Below are 20,711 nucleotides of genomic sequence, written 5' to 3'. Positions count from 1 at the left end.
TCCTTCATCGTCATCATCTTCTCATCCAAGTTTTTCGTGAACACGTCTTACGTGTTTCGTGAGAATAATTAGTGGCCTACAGGTATTGAACACTATGGAAGGCGATGCTCGCCTTCTGCCAGTCCTCCATATCGCAGAAGGAGGCGGCGAAACGAGAAAGGGAGAGCTTTTTCCTTTCCGCATCGATTCGTCGCCTTCGAGCCGGGGCCGGAGGAGACTGGCTGTAGTCTGGTTGTAGTGTTGACTGCGGTAACCCCCTTAACTCACCCGGGTTCTAACCTCAGAGGGGATCGGACGCTTGGGCGAAGAATGCAGGGGAGTCGTTTAGTGGATAAGGTCATGAAAACATCCTCGGGCCCGCGGTTTCGCAGTCGCGGACCAGTCCCTCATACCCCGAGCGCCCCCTAGGTGCGGGGACCTCGTACGAAGTTCGGCCACCGGCCCGAGAAAAAAAAAGGTATTGAACACCGGCATAGCCGGAACTTAATTAACTTTTATAGCCTCAAATATCTCTAGTTATGGCTCATGATTGTACATCGTTGCAATTTTTATTGGAAACTAGCTGACCCGGCAGACTTCGTAGTGCCTCAATCGATAAATAAAAGACCTAAACTTTTGTATAAAATATACTTAAAACAAACACAAAAGGAATCCGTCCGAGGAGGGACAAATCAAAGAAAAAACAAAATTGATATTTTTATTTAATTCCGAGCATTTTCTTATTTATCTACCTTTTAAACCTACTCTGGACTTCCACAATAATTCAAGACCCAAATTAGCCAAATCGGTCCAGCCGTTCTCGAGTTTTAGCGAGACTAACTAAGAGCAATTCATTTTTATATAATAATATATAGATAGCAACCATTTGATTATTTTGTTGCTTATTTATAAATAATATTGGCGCTCTAAAAATCTATTTTATTTGTTTAATTTAGTTCATTGATCGCACATTACTAAATAAATACCAATAAAGAGATATTGTATCTTGGTATAAATTAGTAATATTTATTACCTAATAATAAATAATAATGTATATATAATATAATTTAATAAATAATAATTTAAAATCAAGATAGGAGATCAAAAATGATCAAAAATAATTATAAGCAATATTTCTTATGTAAACCAGAATTTATGAGTAATTTATTTTTGTTAATACATTTTGTTATACATTTTCGATACTTGGATATAACTATTTATCGATTTATTTATCGAGATATTAAATATGACACAAAAACTTTATTTTATTTTATTTTATTGCTATAACGGGTGGACGAGCTCACGGCTCACGGCCCGCCTGTTGTTAAGTGGTTACCGAAGCCCATATATATCTACAACGTAAATGCCGCCACCAACCTTGAGACATGAGTTGTAAGATCTTAGTTTTAACAGTACAACGGCTGCCCCACCCTATAATTAAAGCGAAACGCATTATTGCTTCACGGCAGAAGTAGGCAGTGTGTTGGTACCTACCCGTGCGGACTCACAAGACGTCCTACCACCAGTAATTACGCAAACTATAATTTTGCGTGTTTGATTTTTATGACACGATGTTATTCGTTCACCGTGGAAATCAATCGTGAACATTTCATAAGTACGTATTTCACAGGGAAAATTGGTACCCGTCTGGGGGGCTCGAACACCGATGCATAACTACATACGAATGCACCGGACGTCTTATCCTTTAGGCCACGATGACTTCAAACGACATTCGATATTAAATGTGTGTCCAGTTTGGAATCTGGGTATGGTTTATAAACAGTCGAGGTCACCCTAAACACGTCATTACGGATCCTCCCGATCCATTAACGGTGTTTTTAGGTACCTCAAGCACCGATCACCGTCATTGCCGACCCCGTGGCGTCGCTTACGACGAAGGGCTCGGCGATTAAATTAACCCCACACACAGCCCACTGAGTTTCTCGTCGCATCTTCTCAGTGTGTCGCGTTTCCGATCCGATAGTAGATTCTGCGAAGCACCGCTCTTGCTAGGGCCAGTATTAGCAACACCTCCTGACTTGAGCCTTGAGAGCTTACCTACACGATAGGGTAACGCTGATATAGCCTCTCAAGGCTATTAACATAGTTAGAAAAAAAAGGACATGGTATCGCTGGGTCATTAAAGGCTGAGCCACTTCGTCTTAAAATATATCCGAAGTCACAACAGGAATGCTGCACTTAAACCATTAAGGTGCTTAAGGTCTAATTTATACTATAAAAACCATAAATAATTGTATCATTTACACGCCATTGTACAGATAACTGAGACAACAGCCCTAATTTCACTCCTGGGAAAAGTGTCAATATCATTAAAACTATATTAAACTTATTTAAAGTTAAATTAAACGTAACGTAAATGTATAGGTACGTATTTAACTAACGAAACTGATTTACGTTAAGCTGTGTCCATCACTAAATTTAATACCTAAATACACCTGTTTGTTGATTCTACATGGTACGTAGACAAGTATTTTCGCAAAACCTGAATAGCTAACAACTGTACAAAGTTTCAAGATAGTTCGATATATCATGTGTGATCGCATAAATCACGAAACAATAAAAGAATTTATTTTTAAATAATCGAATTATTAGTTATACTTGTGTAACTCAGTATGGTCTACGACTTTTTACGTAATTAACGAGGTAAAGTAAAGATAAAGTAAATTTAAAGTATAGGTAAGTAAATGTAAATTAAAGGTAAGGTAAAGGTAAAGTTTTTATTTTTTCCCTAACTATGCTGATAGCCTTGAGAGGCTATTTCAGCTTCACCCTAACGTTTGTAGGTGAGCTCGCGGGGCTCAACCGGAGAGTTGCTAACACTGACCCTAGCAAGAGCAGTGCTTCGCAGAATCTATCACCGGATCGGAAACGCGACCCACTGAGAAGATCCGGCGAGAAACTCAGTGGGCGGTGTCTATGGGTTAGTTCGCTCGTCGAGCCCTTCGTCGCAAGGGACGGGTTCGACGAGGACGGTGACCGGAAGGTAAAGGAAAAGTAAAGGTGTATTCGTCATATCCGATCCAGACGACGCGGACGCGCAATGGCGCCGTTGTCGGCCGGAAATATGTCTTGTCGGATCCCCCGGATTCACTCGCGGTGTTTTTAGGCTCTTTAAGCACCTATTACCATCCTCGTTGAACTTATCGATTGCGACGAATAGTTCGCTGAGCGAAGTAACCCACAGACGCAGTTTCTCACCGGGACTTCGTCGTAGTGGGTCACGATTCCGATCCGGTGGTAGATTCTGCAAAGCAGTGCTCTTGCTAGGGCTAGAGTTAGCAATTTCTTTCAGATTAAGGCCGTGAGCTCACACCTACCCGTCAGCGCTAGAATACTTCCATAGGTTACCAGCGAATTGATAGGGAATAAAATGTATTCGGAACTTCGGAAATCATATAATAAACGGAATCATATAATAAAATCGGAAATAATAAACGCGAAATTAAAACCTCAAAGTATTTATATTCTAAATATTCAGATTTAGATGCAAACTGCTTTGCTGGTTTTTCGAAACAATGCCACGCTATGATTACAGGCGTTTTACACTTTCAATGCTTGAACAGTAAAACAACAACTGATTACATTAAATAAGTAAAAAAATGCTAGTCGGGTACATATCCTTCACGTGTTTACAAGTTTAATATCTATTAGAAACATTCCACAAATACATACATACATCTATTGATTCAGGTCATATAAGATAAGGGTTCCGTTGCGTATTTAATTTTATATCGGCTAATTATGATAATTAAACTTCATATACTTTATTATCATCGAAGCGTTCTTTATATTTCAATGTCAATATGAAACGATAACTTCAATTATTTATGATACTACGCAAGTTTTAGTTCAGTATTTTAACGATTGCGGAAAGCATCTGTGCTAGATAATAACTATGTAGAAATTTGCTATTGTGAAGTGATGTTATAGCAAAGCAAAGTAAAATGGAAAATCAACAGAATGCTACGAATAATGATAATCGATCTGGCATTGAAGAACGACAGAATGATAATAGAAACAAAAATAGATCGAAACTTTCGAGGATGTAAGTAAATATTTGTGAATTCAACAAACATTTCTCTTTCAATAATAGGTAATCTATTTAATATTTTTTTAATCGTGATTATTTTTCCTTATGACGATAGATAAAAGGCGCATTTACAGCTGATTTCATTTATTATGCCTATAAATCTTATAAAATAGGCAGCATTTAATTTTTGCTTAAACTATATTTCAGGCAGCGTTAAGTATATCTTTTCAACTTCTTTAGGTGTATTTTGTTATAATATTTTAATTGTCGTTCAAAAATATCTAATGTAGATAAAATTAGCGCCAACAAATGTATTTTTCAATTTTTGTGTTGAAGAATTGAATATAATGAATAAATGTAATATAGTAGTAAATTTCACTTTAGAATTCTACCTTAAAATACGATTATTCGTAAAAAATCATGTCAATGCAGCTCAATGTTTAGTTGTATCCGTGTACAGATAATTGTATTATAAAATATTTAAATTTCTTTATGATAAGATTAAATATGTTACACTATAGACATTTAATATTATTTTAGTCAGTAATGTTTTAATAGAATTTCGAATTCGATACTGATAGATATAGAACGTGCATGTAGAAATATAAAGGCTGTGTATTTTGGCCCCGAAGCAATATGGTCCGGCCTGGAGATTAGGGTAACCCATAAGACCGCTTTTATGTTCATGAGCAATGGTGACCACTCATTATAAGGTGGCCCTATAGCCATATAGCCCACTTGTCGACCTGCAATGACAATAAATAAATAAAATTGAAATTTCGACCTCATGTGAATTTTTCCCTATGCATCTTTCCGCGTAATTCTTAGGTTGTCAGATTCTTAGTCTGCACGGATTGGTATTATTACTGTCGTATTTTTGCGGGCCGGGGGTCCGTACCTCCTACGAAGTTCCGAAGCTTAGGGGGCGCTCGGGATGTGTGGGACTCGGTGGCCGAAGATGTTAAAGGCCAAGACCAAAGATGTTAATGGGATTACCGTCCTACCCGTTAAACAGATTACATTAAATGGGTAGTGAGAACGGTAGTCTATAAACTATATAAAAAAGTTGCCGTTCACTTTGCCCCATGCCCTCTATGTATGAGTTTTGTCTCATCCGATACTCGGATGGGGGTTTTTGAGCTATAGGGTGATTTACTCGGTCCAACTGCAGCATGCCTCGCATACCGGCGTCAAAGCGAAAGCGCAAGTCCGGCAATTTTCTCTTGAACCAAAAAACCAATTTGTCCCCTAAGAAAAAACGCTAAGTTTTGATCCTGAAATGAGAGGAAAGGAATGTTCAAAAAGGTAAATCTCGTAGATTCCACAATCCGGCAAAAAATAAGCTGTGATGCATATTTTATTATATTTTACGTTGGGTACAATGGTTTAATATACAACTTATTCACTACTTTTTTAACTACATAAATAGGCAAATCACTTTAGAATTTATTATCTTCTCTTTGTTAATCAATTTTGTTTTTTTTTGTTTCTTTATTTAGTACGTAGATAACACTTTGAAACTTAAGGTGACAATTGTTATTGGTCCACCAAGCATTTCGAATAATGGGCGAATAATAATAATGCAATTATATTGTTAATTAACAGAGGTGCCCTTTACCGTTTTAATATGAAGCTACTCTGCTTTGAAATATTCACTTTAGATTAGACTAGACATTAGACTGCTGAAACCCGGATACGATATGTTATGACTGTAGCTAATTATATGAATAACATTGATTTCTTGAAGTTATACGCGTGACATCTATTCTGAGTTGATAGTAAGTAAGTAATGTGACAGAAACCTATCGCGGACACTCATCAAAAACCATTTTACCAAGTTTCATCACATTTAGAAGAATGGTTCAAAAACACATAGACAAATATATGTAAATACAAATACTCCATTTTAACTGTCTATATATAAATCGCATTTTTCAATTTAAGGTGGCCGTCGAGCTCTATTGTGAATTTGATTAATAGTAATAGGAACAGGAATAATAATAGTGTCTACGAATTTGTATCGACCGAACCCGAAGCTGTCACAACACCGGAAAACGCTCTTGTTTTGGCAGCAGAGGTTTGTATAACAAATACCTATACAGTTTACATTCAAATTTTATTAAAAAGGTTTTTTTTAAACAAATTTATGAAATTTATTTATTTATTCATGTAAAATTTACATTGGCGGACTTAATGCCTAAGGCATTCTCTACCAGTCAACCAAAGGTAGTGCAGAGTGAATAGTGGTAGGTGCAATGAAATTTATATTAAGCTACAAATACATACACAAAAATACATACGTATATACACAATCACATACACATACATGCATACACACATACACACACACACACATTACTGGTGGTAGGAGCTCTTGTGAGTCCGCGCGGGTGGGTACCACCACCTATTTCTGCCGTGAAGCAGTAATGCGTTTCGGTTTGAAGGGTGGGGCAGCCGTTGTGACTATATTGAGACCTTAGAACTTATATCTCAAGGTGTGTGGCGCATTTACGTTGTAGATGTCTATGGGCTCCAGTAACCACTTAACATCAGGTGGGCTGTGAGCTCGTCCACACACATAAGCAATAAAAAAAACAAACATACATACATACATATATACATACATATAATAGCTTATACAGTATTAAAAGGAAAATTAAAAGGAGGATTAAGGAGTGTTAAAAGGAAAAGGATATTTATGATTTTTTTATGTATGAAACTTTTTTAATTTTCGATGTCAGATTCCAGGAATTGATCGCGTTAAAAAGAATAAGGGGAAACATGCGATTGTATCCATAGTCTTAGTCGAAGCTAAAGGACTTCCGAAACCACCTGAAGATGGGTCTAGTCATGTATTGTACTGCAAAATACGGTAATTATGTTGTGTTATTGTCAGCAAGAAATTACGTAGCGATTGTGTGCTTTTAGAAATTTTTCAGCGTAGCCACTGAAGGTTTACTTTTTTGTCAAAGGGAATGAATTAATTAAATACCTAATGTGATTGTTTCATTATTGCCAAAAAACGAAGATTAGTTCTAGAGTTGGTGATTATGAGAAATACGATTTACAGATATAACACACTGTATAGACAGCAATGTAATACTGGTGGTAGGACTTCTTGTGAGTCCGCACGGGTAGGTACCCCCACCCTGCTTATTTCTGCCGTGAAGCAGTAATGCGTTTCGGTTTGAAGGGTGGGGCAGCCGTTGTGACTATACTGAGACCTTAGAACTTATATCTCAAGGTGTGTGGCGCATTTACGTTGTAGATGTCTATGGGCTCCGGTAACCACTTAACACCAGGTGAGCCGTGAGCTCATCGACCAACCTAAGCAATAAAAAATAATAATAAACAAATAGTACAATCTAAAAAGCTCCTTTTCCGAACATGAACTTGTTAAGTTTGTTTAACATATGAAAAATATGTATGCTTACCTAAGAAAAACTTACGAATGAAGAAAGTTTATGGTTTAATTACAGTTTCGACTTTAACATCAGTTTTCTTTTACGCCTTGTATGTGGACTTGAAAATATAAAAAAAAACCTTTTTACATTACATCGCGTTACGTGTTTCATTAAAATGGTTTTTCATTTGTAAGACACTCTTAGACCTTTCTGTAGTTATTGTTGCATACAAGTATGTCGTGACATTACAGATTAGGTTCAGAGACATATAAATCGAAGAGTGTAAATACTCAGAAACCAGAATGGAGAGAACGCTTTAAGCTCCGGCTCGGTAATGAAAACATGCTATCAGTCTCGCTGTGGGATAAAGGAAAACAAAAGAATTTCATGGGAAGGTGAGTGCAGTGTTTTACATTTAAAAACACATACTCCAAGAGGACTTCAATTTTAATATTACCCTATGACAATCTTGAATTTAAGACAAAGAAAAACTTACCAATTTGGAAAATCTTAAGAATAATTTTAGGACAATCTAAGCAAGTGTTCCAAGATTCTATGAATAACTTCATTAGGGATATGCCTAGGAAACTGGCTGTTTTAAAGAGCTAGTGGGGGTAACATTTAGTATCGATTTTAGCTCACATTAGCCTTTCATAATCATTAGTAGCAAAATTAAATAAAAATAAAAATTATATGAGGCACAATCTATATTAATAAACTTAATTGTCACAAACATCCATGTTTTTTTCCATTACCTTAAATTCTTTATTGATTAGAGTTATAAAGCTCCCTCTATAAATTAACTTCCTACGAATTTACGTACTCTTTTACGAGCGTCTTTATTAGGTAGAATTAAAAAAAAAATCGTCTTTATTCAATAAATATAGTTAGACATTATAAAAAAAATTAATGAGTTTGAAACTAAAGGAGAAAATTTAAAGGTTTTAATTTTGAATTAAAACTATTTTTGTAGCATTAACCAAAGCATGACTCTTTGTACACCTTCTTCGATCTTTCATCAGTGCTTTGATGATCACATTAAAATATATTTCTAAATAATTCAGACAATTTTGTTTTGTAAGTTGTGTTCTAGACCTTTCATTGCTGGAAAAGGAGCGTACTCATGAAATATGGCAACTTCTTGATGACGGATATGGTTCTATACATCTATCCGTGACGGTGTGTATGGTAGATAACAACACAGACTACGGCACCACTGCTGAACAGGAAAAATACGTAATTATCATTTTTATACTGTAAATTTTATTATTCGCCCGCCCTTTATTGACACCGTCGGACTCAAATGAATAACTATAACAATTAAACCTAGATTCCGAACGGGAATTAGCTTTGTAAACCTTAAACAGTGCAGTAACCGGATTCCGGAGGGACCAATTGTCATATTAATTGTTTTAATTATTCAACTGATGAAAGTTGAATTTACAATAGTTTTAACTGCATACACCGATACAGAAAGCTCCAAAATCAAGAAAAAATCTTATTAGTTTTTGAAAATGAGTAACGACAGGCTGATGTTTTCAAATATGTTTTGCCTGTTTACATGTATGGGCATTAGGGAAGGTGTAATTGTAGTTATGAAAATTTGACGTAACTTAGTCCCAAGATATAGTTCCGTCAGCATTGGCAGCATGCGCTGCGTTTCGATAAAAGTCTTTTAATATTATTACAGTGAGTAATCATCCTAGTGAAGCTAAATTGCGTTTTAGTGGTTTGCAAAATAGTGAATTTAAAATGAACTTCATCACAATCATTGTTTTTTTTAAACTTAGTAACAATGAAAATGTTATACATAATTATAACTTTGAACGAGTATATTATAAATTATACTATAAGTTGATTTTTTCACCACGTTTAAGTCTGAAATAAAGGTATTACAAAAAAACGGTGGCTTTTGAAAACAGCAATACAAAACAAAAGTTATTTAATTTATTTACAGTCTTTGTCGAATTTGAGGAACTGGAAGTTAGTTGGACAGTTACATGTAAAATTGATAGCCGCTAAAGGTTTAAGTGGGAAACCAAACGCGTATTGCGTATTAGAACTAGACAACGAAAGGGTACAGACGCCGTTTGTTCCGGGTCCAGAACATTTATGGAACAGAACCTATGTATTGTGAGTATATTGTATGTTTATGGGTAAAAATTCCACTTCGACAAAGCGGCACGACACGAGAACCCTCTCATCGTGGCCGCCGGTAACTACATTCCCGATCCTGCGGAAAGAATGGAAAGCAGTCGACGTCGCCCAAAACACGTCATCTCGGATCCTGCCGATCCACTAACGGTGCTTTTAGGTACCTCAAGCACCGGTCACCGTTCTCGTCGAACCAGTCGCTCGCGACGAAGGGCTCGACGAGTAAATTAACCCTCAGACACAGCCCACTGAGTTTCTCGCCGGATCTTCTCAGTGGGTCGCGTTTCCGATCCGGTGGTAGATTCTGCGAAGCACGGCTCTTGCTAGGGTTCGTATTAGTAACGTCGTCGGGTTTGAGCCCCGTGAGCTCGCCTACTAGTTAAGGTTACGCTGGAATAGCCTCTCATGGCTACCAGCTTAGGTAGGAGAAAAAAAAGGTAAAATTTGATTGGGACCTTTTATTTTCTTACTTACGTTTTTAATTTTACGGCTTAATCTGGAGTTTTTTTTATTTTAATTACGACGTTTCGTATGCTTTATGGTTTTCGTGGACACGGACGACTGAAGATTAAACCGTAAAAGTAGTTTTAATTGTGTTTTCGGCTCGCGAAAACTGAAGATAATTTTTATTTACTAATTTTTGGTTGCATCTGATGGGTGACGTAGCTAACGGCCCGACGGCTATTTGGGATAACGTCAAATGGACTGATGGCCTGAGAAGTACACTTAATACTAATCTGCTTTGTAACCACATAGACCTTTTAGGAGATTGGACGTAATTTACATTATCATGTTATTAGTAACTTGAGGTCGTGTTTATAAACTGATTGATATTACTAGAATGAGAGTTATTCAGAGAGTCCATGACCCTAAGCATCCAAGTTTATCGCCGTAAGGAGGAAGAGAATGTTATTACTAACAACGATTATAGTGATTTATAATTATTAATACCGAGGATGTATATATTTTCTCATTTGTTTTATTTTAGTAACGTGTATGACGTCACTTCAACATTAGACTTGAAAGTTCATGATAGTTCATTAATGAATTCATTCTTAAGTGAATCGTTGGGAAAGATTTCAATACCGCTACTGAGAGCGTGCAACGGCGAAGCTCGTTGGTACGCCCTCAAAGATAAGAACAAACGGAACAGCGCTAAGGGAAACTGTCCCAGGATACTTTTGGAATTGAACCTAATTTGGAACCCCGTAAGTATTATTTCAGATTGTATACCATTTCTATTCAGAAAATTACTAAATTTGATTTTATTGTACAGCAGATAATATCACTCAATTAAGAGGCAGCATGGAGCAGGAGGATTGGTCTTTGGCAATGGACTTTCATTTTGTTATAGCTTTAATGTTAAAATCTTTGTAAAACTCAGTATTCATTGATTATAGATTGTTGTTTTCAGTTAAAGGCGTCTTTAAAATTATTTCAACCAAAAGAAGTGAAGTACATTAAAAAGTCGCATAAATTCGATGTATTCCTGGTCTATAGGAATATTGAATTCGTTCGAGATACGTTCATACTCTTACATGATGTCAACGAAAGCTTTAAGTGAGTATTGGTTGATTTAACGCTCTATTAATTATATCTAATATATAAATTCTTGTGTCACAATGTTAGTTACCATATTCTGCTGAAACGGTTTGACCTATTTTTATCAAGTTTCATATGCATGTTCAGTGGTCTGAGAATCGGTTACTATCTATTTTTCATACCCCTAAGTGATAAGGATTGTCCACCTCTAACATTTATTTTTTATTTTATGGACAATTTTTGTTGTTGTTGTAATGAAGCATTATGTGGTTGATTGAGGTTTTGTTATTTTTATATTCCCTCATCGTTCAGAGCGCTACATGCCTCTTTCACTCATTTACCACATCCTTACACACTTACAATAAGTTAGCTTTTTTTTTCCACACTAGAAATTCCCTAGTAATCTTATATACGACAAAACGTTTGCCGGGTCAGCTAGTAATTAATATAAGTATAATTTTAGTATTACTATTCTCGCGATATTCACATTTCGCAAATTCATTTCATCACCTCAGTTCCAAGTGCTTCTTAGTTAAAAGTGTGGGATATTATTAAATGCTTTTTACCAAAGATAAAATAGTTTAAAAATTACCGATGCTAGAGCGTATTGTAAGCCCGCACGGATAGGTGTCGTAATTCTACATATCTCGATTCTCGACCACGAAGCTGCGTTCTAATACGAAGAACGAGAAAGCCGTTTTGCAAGACGAGACTTCATGATTTAAGCTAGGTGATATTCACATTGTCATTGTCTATAGGATTCGGTAACCACTTAATACCGAGTGAGTAGCCAGTTGGTTCACCGATGAAACAAAAGCGTCAAAGTTAATTATTAGATAAAACAAATTTCGATAAAAATGCCGTTTAATGATTAACGCATTTTTCTCAACTTAAATTTCGTGCAGTTACAAACAAAAAATAAAAAAAACCCAAAAGCTAAGTCTAGCGTTATCAAACTTTTTTTTACTGCAAAATGTGTCAGCCTATAACCGTAATTAAAATTTATTTATTCGTATTATAATTTCTTCATTTTAAATTATTAATTATCTCAGAAGAACTTATTTTTCACATTTGAAAATACGTTACATATTTCTCAAATTATTAACATACTTTTTTCGCATTAATTGGCTAAACGACTGACCTAGTGTTTAACCATTGCCAAAACCATAAATGAGTCGAGAAATGACGCTGAAGACGATTTTTTTTTTGTGCACTGGTTATTCTATATCTACTGGAATGCTTGTGAAACAAAGCCACAAGGTAGCGATTAGCTTAATATTAGTAGTAAACTTGATTGATAACTTTTTTTTGATTACATATTTTCACAATATTAAATAGTATTTTGAAATACCTTAATACGGTTTAACGGCCGATAGCTTTATCTTATCGGTTATCTAAAGAACGTTCCCATTATTGTTGTTGTAATTTTCATTAACATTCGGTCAGCTATGTGGTTTTGATAGATTATGCGCCCTTGGGCACAACTATATAGGTTGCCCGGTGTAATCGTTTCAAGTGATGCGTCTATACCGAGACACAAACCTCTGGATATTTTTCCAGATGCTTCTTTTCCATATGCTTACCATAATGGCCTATGCGATGATGGACTGTAGTATCGGGTATATGAATATTCGTGATTGATATTTCTGTCGTGAAATAGGTATGCGTTTTATTTGTCAGGGTGAAACAGCCGTTCGACAATAATGATGCAACTTTATCCAAATGTCTTCTGGTGTATTATTTTGTGGACTCGAATAATGAATACCAACTCTAGTAATTATTGACTTAGAGAACATATCTTATAAAATACATAACCAATATTTTAGTTATAGATACTCTATTATATTGTAGGATAAGCCATGTTTATTACCTATTTGATTTTAGGCGACTTTTTGAATGGGATAACCAGGAATTGTCGGCAATAGCACTATGTTTGTGGCTCGTTTTCTGGTATCATTTCAAGTTTTGGACCCTTCCTTTACTACTCTTGGGCCCGTTTATATATTTTTGGGCGTTCAACAGACGACAACGTAAGTAACTTATTTTAAGCATTATTAAAATGTTACATAAAAAACGACAATAATTTTGTAAACTCAATCAATGTGTTTTAATAAATGGTGGGCATTTATTAAACTTACCGATGAAAGGCGAATGGAAATAATCGGTATCTTTTTTTTTAAATCCTACCTATGCTGATAGCTTTGAGAGGCTATTTCAGCTTCTCCTTGACGTGTAGGTGAACCCCGGGGCTCTAACCGAGAGTGCTGCTAGCACTGGCTCTAGCAAGAGCAGTGCTTCGCAGAATCTATCACCGGATCGCAAACGCGCCCACTAAAAAGATCCGGCGAGAAACTCAGTAGGCTGTGTCTATGGGTCAATTCACTCGTCGAGCCCTTCGTCGCAAGCGACGGGTTCGACGAGGACGGTGACCGGTGCTTGTGGTACCTAAAAGCACCGTTAATGGATCGGGAGGATCCATAATGACGTGTTTAGGACACATCGGTATCGTTAGTTATTTCATTTTAGACTGCGCGTACAATTATTATAATGAATCTAAGTAGCAGGACGATATTATTGAATTAACAAATTTTCAAATATACTTTCCTTATATCGCAACATACAAAGGTTCTCGTCGAATTATATTCATAAACTTATATATTAACCTCGAATTTCAGAAGAAATGTCTTTTATGCGTAAGTATAGTCCGAGCAATGACCCCTCTGAACTGGAAAGTCCACAAAACGAGAAAACATTCACTGGACGAATTCAAGGTCTGCCCGATATGACCCTAACCATTACTAATGGAATTGAATATATGGCTTCGATAGCAGAGAGATTGTACAAGTGAGTTCGAGTTTTAAAATTGGAATTTTCAGCTGATACGACAAGAGCGTGAGTTTCTGAACGGAAAATATCGTATGCTATGAATGTAATATGAAGCTATATAGTTTAGTAGAGTTTATTGTGTGTGTGTGTGTGTGTGTGTGTGCGTGCGTGCGTGCGTGCGTGCGCGTGTGAGCGTGTGCGTGTGCGTGTGCGTGCGTGCGTGTGCGTGTGCGTGTGTGTGTGTGTGTGTGTGTGTGTGTGTGTGTGTGTGTGTGTGTGTGTGTGTGAGCAAGCAGAAATTAAATTTTCTAATGAAATGCGTAATTAACTAATTTTCACGAATGACTTTCACGATAGAAGGCGATACGAAGGAATAAATAACATTCTGTAATAAAAAAAAATTGTTTGCTGTTTGCCGATGACATAGTGCTCGTCGGAGAAAACGGGCTCGAGGTCCAAAACATACTGGAGAAATGGCGATGCAATTTGGAGAGTGTTGGCCTAAAAATCAGCAGATCGAAAACCGAACATCTGTTCTGTGATTTTGGCGGTCTCTCCAATTTTACACCCATTTCCCTCGACGGAACACCTTTGCCAGTATGTCAAGACTTCCGATACCTAGGGTCTGTTATGCAAAGCGACGGTGAACTGGATCGTACTGTGAGGCACAGAATTGACGCAGGATGGATGAAATGGCTGCAGGTCACGGGCACCATATGTGACTCGCACATCCCTCTTCCCCTAAAAGGGAAGATATATAAGACCTTAATAAGGCCTGCCGTCTTGTATGGATCAGCTTGTTGGACAACGAAAGTGGCGGATGAAAGGCGATTGCATGCAGCAGAGATGCGAATGTTGCGATGGATGTGTGGAGTAACGAGAATGGATAGAATACGGAATGAATATGTTAGAGGAAGTCTGAAAGTGGCACCTGTGACAGAGAAGCTGAGGAGGACACGTTTGGGATGGTATGGACATGTGATGAGACGGAATGAAAATGAGGTTGTTAAGGAGGATTTAGAGGAAGAGGTAGACCTAAGAAGAAATGGATGGATTGTGTGAAAGACGATATGGGTAGGAGGGGAGTGAGCGAAGAAATGGTATATGATAGAAGAGTATGGAAGGAGAAAACATGTTGCGCCGACCCCAGGTGACTGGGAGAAGGGCAGGATAATGATGATGATGATGATGATAAATAAAAAAAAATTGTTCACACGGGTAGGTATACTAAGACCTTAGAACTTAAATCTCAAGGCGCATTTACGTTGTAAATGTCTATGAGCTTCAGTAATCACTTAACACCAGGTGGGCTGTGAGCTCGTCCCCCCTATCTCAGCATAAATATATATAAAATAATATAATAATAAAATAAATATATACTCGCAAAAAAATTTAAATTGCGTTTTTGCATATATAATTTGCGATTGCTAAAATTGAGAAATCAAAAAAAATTTCAAATCTCAAAGTGGCCAGTGGATGACTATGGGCTCCGGCACCCCCCATCACCAGATGGACCGTGAGCTTGTTCACCCTTTTCTAAGCAATAAAATAGTGCATGTTTAAAATAACTTAATTTTCAGTTTGGCAAGCTTCAAAGTACCGTTCATAAGTTATATAACAATGTTGATACTTGTAATATCATCAGCTGCGTTTTATTGGATACCTTACAATTATTTGATGATGAGCTTAGGTGAGTGTGTACATTTCACTTTGGCCATAATACAGTAAAAAAAAGCAAACAAATTAATTAATTATAAATTATGTTCAAAGATTCAGTTACATAGATATATACAAAGCTAATGAAACCGCGTTAAAAAGAAAATCGGTTAAGACCCATAGAAGAAAATAGTACTGAATTATTTTAAATTTTTATTATTGAATATATATTACAGAGATTAGGTATATATCAGACAAAGTATGCACGTTAAGCAATATTGTTTTTTTTAGGGTTTTCTTGTTTGTGAATTATCAATAACCTATTTATCTATATTATAAAAATATAATAATATGATTTTTAAACTTTTTCAGGTATTTACAAATTCACGAGAAAATTCTTGAATCCGGATAGAATTTTGAACAATGACTTATTAGATTTCATATCAAGGGTTCCAGATAATAATATATTGGTGAGTAATTCTAACCTTTAATTAGCAACATCCTAATAGATTCGTTTCTTAAAAAATCGGAATCATACAGTACAATTTATATTGCCCAAAACGAGTTGATTTTATTAAGGTCTTCATGGCCTAAAGGCTAAGACGTCCGGTGCATTCGTATCTAGCAATGCAGCGGTGTTCGAATCCCTCAGGCGGGTACCAATTTCTCTAATGAAATACGTACATAACAAAATATGTTCACGATTGATTTCCACGGTGAAGGAATAACATCGTGTAATAAAAATCAAACCCGCAAAATTATAATTTGCGTAATCACTGGTGGTAGGACCTCTTGGGAGTCCGCACGGGTAGGTACCAACACCCCGCCTATTTCCGCCGTTAAGCAGTAATGCATTTCGGTTCGAAAAGTGGGGTAGCTGTTGTAACTATACTGATACCTTAGAACTTATATCTCAAGGCGGGTGGCGCATTTACGTTGTAGATGTCTATGGGCTCCGGTGACCATTTAACACCAGGTGAGCTGTGAGCTCGTCCACCTATCTACGCCATAAAAAATAATAATACATATTTTTATTGCCCTTGTAGGCAGCCTACGGTAGCATAGCAGCTTGGATATTAAGCGATTATCAAAGAATATAGACATCACAATGTGAATGCCGCCACCCACCTTGAGAAATGTGGTCGAAGACTGTCTCAGTTTTCAAACCGGAATATAAGACTGAATGAGGACTGCTTCGAATTATTTATAAGCAAAAAATTACTTAAGTGGGCTTACAATACGCCCCACCATCGCAGGCATGGTACATAAGACGCATGAGTGAACTTGTTCAAAAATCAGTGGGTCACGTTTCCGATCCGGTGGTAGATTCTGCGAAGCACGGCTCTTGCTAGGGTTCGTGTTAGCAACGTCATCAGGTTTGAGCCCCGTGAGCTCACCTACAAAAGTTAGGGTTACGCTGATATAGCCTCTCAAGGCTCTCAGCTTAGGTAGGAAAAAAAAAAAAATGTTCATAAAATTAATTTTAAATATCCCGATATAAAAAAAAAGAAATTTTAGACATAAATAAATCCTAGATTACATCGTGAGTATATTATTAATCAACTCTGTTTGAGCATATTTAGCGTGATGAATGTTCTTCTGTTCTAATCCTTCTGTTCTAATTTTTTTTCACACAACAACATTTATATTTTTGCAGAAAGAATGGAAGGAATTAAGCGTTCCGGAGCCTGCGCTCTCGAGATACAGCAGTAGTTGCAATGGAAACTGAAGCTTAAACCATAAATAGGAAATAGAGTAAACATATTATATTTTCTAAATAAAACAATTCCTTCTCGTTTACAAAATTATTTATTCTCTTAATTCTATCGATCACAATCTTGAGCTATGAGTTATTTATTATAGGCAACCGCTGCCTATGTAATATAGTTATTACAGAAAAGGAAATCAACTATCACATTTATTTTTTTGCAATATCTATGCAGCACCTAATGAAGGCATTTAAATATAAAGACTTAACTCTCATTGCTTATGTAGGAGATCAGCAACATCCCTATTGGTGGTAGGCAGGCACCGTGGCTTATACATATCAGTAAAGCCAGGGGTATTAGTAAACCTAGCCGCTGCCTACTGCAAAATTACGGTTAATCAATTTATATTTACAAAAAAATACCTAAAGTGCTCATGAATATATAATTATAATAATTGTATTAAATCAATACAATACAGTATCAAATAATTATCAAGAATAATAAAGTATATAATTAATTTAGATTTTATTTAGAGACGGTAAAGTATAATATCATTTAACATTCAAATGCTGTTTAAGCTATTCTAGAATCGAGTCTTAAATTAGTTTGTGATAATAGAGAATAAGGATCCACATGAGTATTGGTCAAACCGTGTTTCCGCTTTAAACTTTTGAACCCACAAAAGTGGTGAAACAGGTCAAGTGTGGTTTGAGGAGAACCTAGCTCTCATATTTTTTTATATTTCCATTAAAGAAACATAGTAATGCTAAGATTCGGTGTAAATAAATATTTATAAAATAATCACGGCTGTTTTCTAAAATTGCTTCGAAATTTTTCGAATCCCCGAAGCGGCTTAAAATTATTTTTATCACATATTTTTTTCTACATTGCCTTTTTTCTTTATTTTTAGATAATCATGTAACTGTTTATTTTTAAATTGATTGAGTATTACATGAATAAAAATGAAGATCTCAAACTTGCTTGCCATTACGAAAGTTTACACTATCAAATAAATGTAAATTCTAGAATGGATACCGTATTATTTCAAATGAAACCTAATGCTTAAATCAAAATTAAAAATCTAACTAAAAATGAAAGTCTTTTATTTAAAATTATACTCTACAAGTATTAATACAGTTATCAAACAGTTCATTGTAAATCTACAATAATAAAATGTAGATGTATTTATTCTGTGATGTTAACAAAATGACCACACATTTTTTTGTAAAATTATATTATGGAATGATTGGAAAAAAAATTTTTTAATATAAATATCTTTGATTACTAAATAAATAAATTTGAAAGCTTCTATATTGATAGTAGTATTTTTTCATAATTTAAGTAATAGAAGTGAAACTACAATCGTACAGTATAAATACGGCATTATATTTTTTTTTTTAATTTATCATAATTATTAATTTTAAAAATCATACTTGGCAATTACTTGAATAAAATTAAATAGTGTACATGATGTGTACTAAATTGTTGTACATTTTTATAATTTTTATAGGATACTAGCTGACCCGGCAGACTTCGTAGTGCCTCAATCGATAAATAAAAGACCTAAGCTTTTGTATAAAATAAACTTAAAACAAACAAAAGGAATGCGTCCGATGAGGGACACATTAAAGGAAAAACAAAATTGTTATTTTTATTTAATTCCGAGTATTTTCACATCTATCTACCTTTTAAACCTTCTCTGGACTTCCATAAATAATTTAAGACCAAAATTAACTAAATTGGTCCAGCGGCTCTCGAGTTTTAGCGAGACTAACGAACAGCAATCCATTTTTATATATATAGATTATGGATCATCATCATCATCAATCCTTCTTCGATGAAGCACTCCGGAAAATTACCCAGAGCCTATTTCCGAAAAGATCACAACCGATAACAAATCACTATTCTATTCTATTTTTCTGCATTATAAATTATTTTATTATTTAATATTTAAAATATAATATCGCTTTTTCGTTTCGCACTTAAAATAAAGTTATCAATTGTGATATAAGAGAATACTAGTTCACAAACTGGGAGCCCCATTTTTTTATTGCTTAGATGGGTGGACGAGTTCACGGCCCACCCTTTGCTAAGTGATTACCGGAGTCCAGCAAATCCTAGCGCCTTTTTTTTCGCCTACCTATGCTGATAGCCTTGAGAAGCTATATCAGCGTTATCCTAGCGTGTAGGTGAGCTCCTTTGATTGATTCAGAGAGAGAGAGAGAGAGAGCGAGAGAGAGTATACTTTATAGCACGCCACAATTAAAATTGAATAAAACTCAATAGGTAGGTGTCATTAGTATTTAGTACACTAAGCGGTCTTATCGCTAAAAGTAATTTATTTCTGACAATCCTTTTCTTCTAAAGAGATTCTAAAGCAGGTACTAGTACATAATATAGATAAAAAAGACCGAACCTTCAGGAGCATTATTAAATAATGAAAATACGTGAAATAACTTTTCTACATTGTTTGATTAAACTCAGTATTCCATTTAATTCCAGACCTGAACATCATACGGCCCCCTATTAAATTGAATGTCTCTTACAACAAACATTGTAGGTGATAAATTAAATATAATCCTCGCCCTAATACTAATACATTAAGTACATACGTCTAATCAGATCTAAGCGTTATGCAAAACATGACTTATCAATTAATATACATTATAGATAAAAATAGCATGTAAGCAAATGGATAAGTGTCAAATCCGATTCACGATAAGACAAGCGTTCATTATCTTCTGCACTTTGATCCTGTCCTGCTTAAGCTCGGTTCGGGTACTTTCAATTCCTGCCATTGTTTCTGAAAGGTGATAGAGTGACACGTTGACGTATTTAATTTTGTTACCCGGCTTATAGAAGCCACAGTGGTTTTTGTTATTGCCCTTAGTAAGCAGCAAGCATACCTGACGTGGCCAAATTTATTAAATAACTAGCGGCCCGCTCCGGCCCCGCTCGGGTCCTTACCAAAAATTTCAACGATATTTGACGTTGTTTTATATTTTTAAATAAAAGAACACTTATTGCAGCATAACTATAATAGTTAGACATATGCTGTCGCGACACTTTTTGTAAATAATAATGTGTACAAAGTCGTAGTACGTTATTTTATTCTATCATCAATAATTTTCGCAGGGCACGCGCTATAAAGAGAATATTTTAGGTAATTTTACACCTTGGGTAATATTATTGGAGTTTTAGTAAAGATCCCTAATTTTTTTTCAAAAAAGATTATAGCCTATGTCACTCGGGAATAGTTTAGCTTCCAAACAGTGAAAGATTTTTTCAAATCGGTTCAGTAGTTTCGGAGCTTATTCAATACAAACAAACAAACAAACAAATCTTTCATCTTTATAATATTAGTATAGACTATTATTTACGCGAATTGTA

At 35.6% G+C, this 20,711-nt stretch overlaps 2 protein-coding genes and 1 long non-coding RNA gene across 8 annotated transcripts in view; 1 reads left to right on the top strand and 2 right to left on the bottom strand.

Moving 5' to 3' along the window:
* Positions 1–3,440: 3,440 nt before the first annotated feature.
* LOC101742740 (multiple C2 and transmembrane domain-containing protein) lies at positions 3,441–18,418 on the top strand. Of its 3 annotated transcripts, XM_012692580.4 has the most exons (14): positions 3,441–4,045; positions 5,975–6,107; positions 6,772–6,902; positions 7,686–7,829; positions 8,517–8,670; positions 9,392–9,567; positions 10,577–10,796; positions 11,003–11,148; positions 13,015–13,160; positions 13,806–13,974; positions 15,537–15,646; positions 15,985–16,082; positions 17,270–17,367; positions 18,232–18,418. In XM_012692580.4, exons 1-13 carry the CDS (start codon positions 3,945–3,947, stop codon positions 17,339–17,341), a joined length of 1,800 nt encoding a protein of 599 aa, XP_012548034.1. In that variant the 5' UTR covers positions 3,441–3,944; the 3' UTR covers positions 17,342–17,367; positions 18,232–18,418. The 3 variants fall into 3 exon arrangements, with proteins under 3 accessions (XP_012548034.1, XP_062528564.1, XP_004928475.1); XM_062672580.1 differs by lacking the exon at positions 17,270–17,367; XM_004928418.5 differs by lacking the exon at positions 18,232–18,418 and having other exon boundaries at positions 17,270–17,417.
* On the bottom strand, positions 3,443–6,068 carry LOC105842031 (uncharacterized). Its single transcript, XR_001139846.4, has 2 exons — positions 5,649–6,068; positions 3,443–5,304 (listed from the first exon to the last, which is right to left on the bottom strand). It is a non-coding gene; the product is annotated as an uncharacterized LOC105842031 (long non-coding RNA).
* LOC101743125 (multiple C2 and transmembrane domain-containing protein) overlaps positions 17,397–20,711 on the bottom strand; it is a 49,832-nt gene continuing 46,517 nt past the window's right edge. For all 4 annotated transcript variants that reach the window (XM_038015796.2, XM_012692474.4, XM_021349651.3 and 1 more), the window contains exon 14: positions 17,397–20,124. In XM_038015796.2, the coding sequence (XP_037871724.1) occupies positions 20,056–20,124 (69 nt within the window). In that variant the 3' untranslated portion in view covers positions 17,397–20,055. The remainder of the gene's footprint in view (positions 20,125–20,711) is intronic.

This window comes from Bombyx mori, chromosome 15 (assembly GCF_030269925.1).
Source record: "Bombyx mori chromosome 15, ASM3026992v2".
In the NCBI taxonomy this organism is placed as follows: Eukaryota; Metazoa; Arthropoda; class Insecta; order Lepidoptera; family Bombycidae; genus Bombyx; species Bombyx mori.
This window is presented reverse-complemented; position numbering and strand designations above follow the sequence as displayed.

Bases quoted from the DNA above. Each gene is read 5' to 3' on its own strand.
- LOC101742740 (XM_012692580.4), top strand. From the start codon at position 3,945: ATGGAAAATCAACAGAATGCTACGAATAATGATAATCGATCTGGCATT. The intron at 13,975-15,536 runs GTGAGTTCGAGT...CTTAATTTTCAG, and splicing joins ATAGCAGAGAGATTGTACAA to TTTGGCAAGCTTCAAAGTAC. The intron at 16,083-17,269 runs GTGAGTAATTCT...ATATTTTTGCAG, and splicing joins TTCCAGATAATAATATATTG to AAAGAATGGAAGGAATTAAG.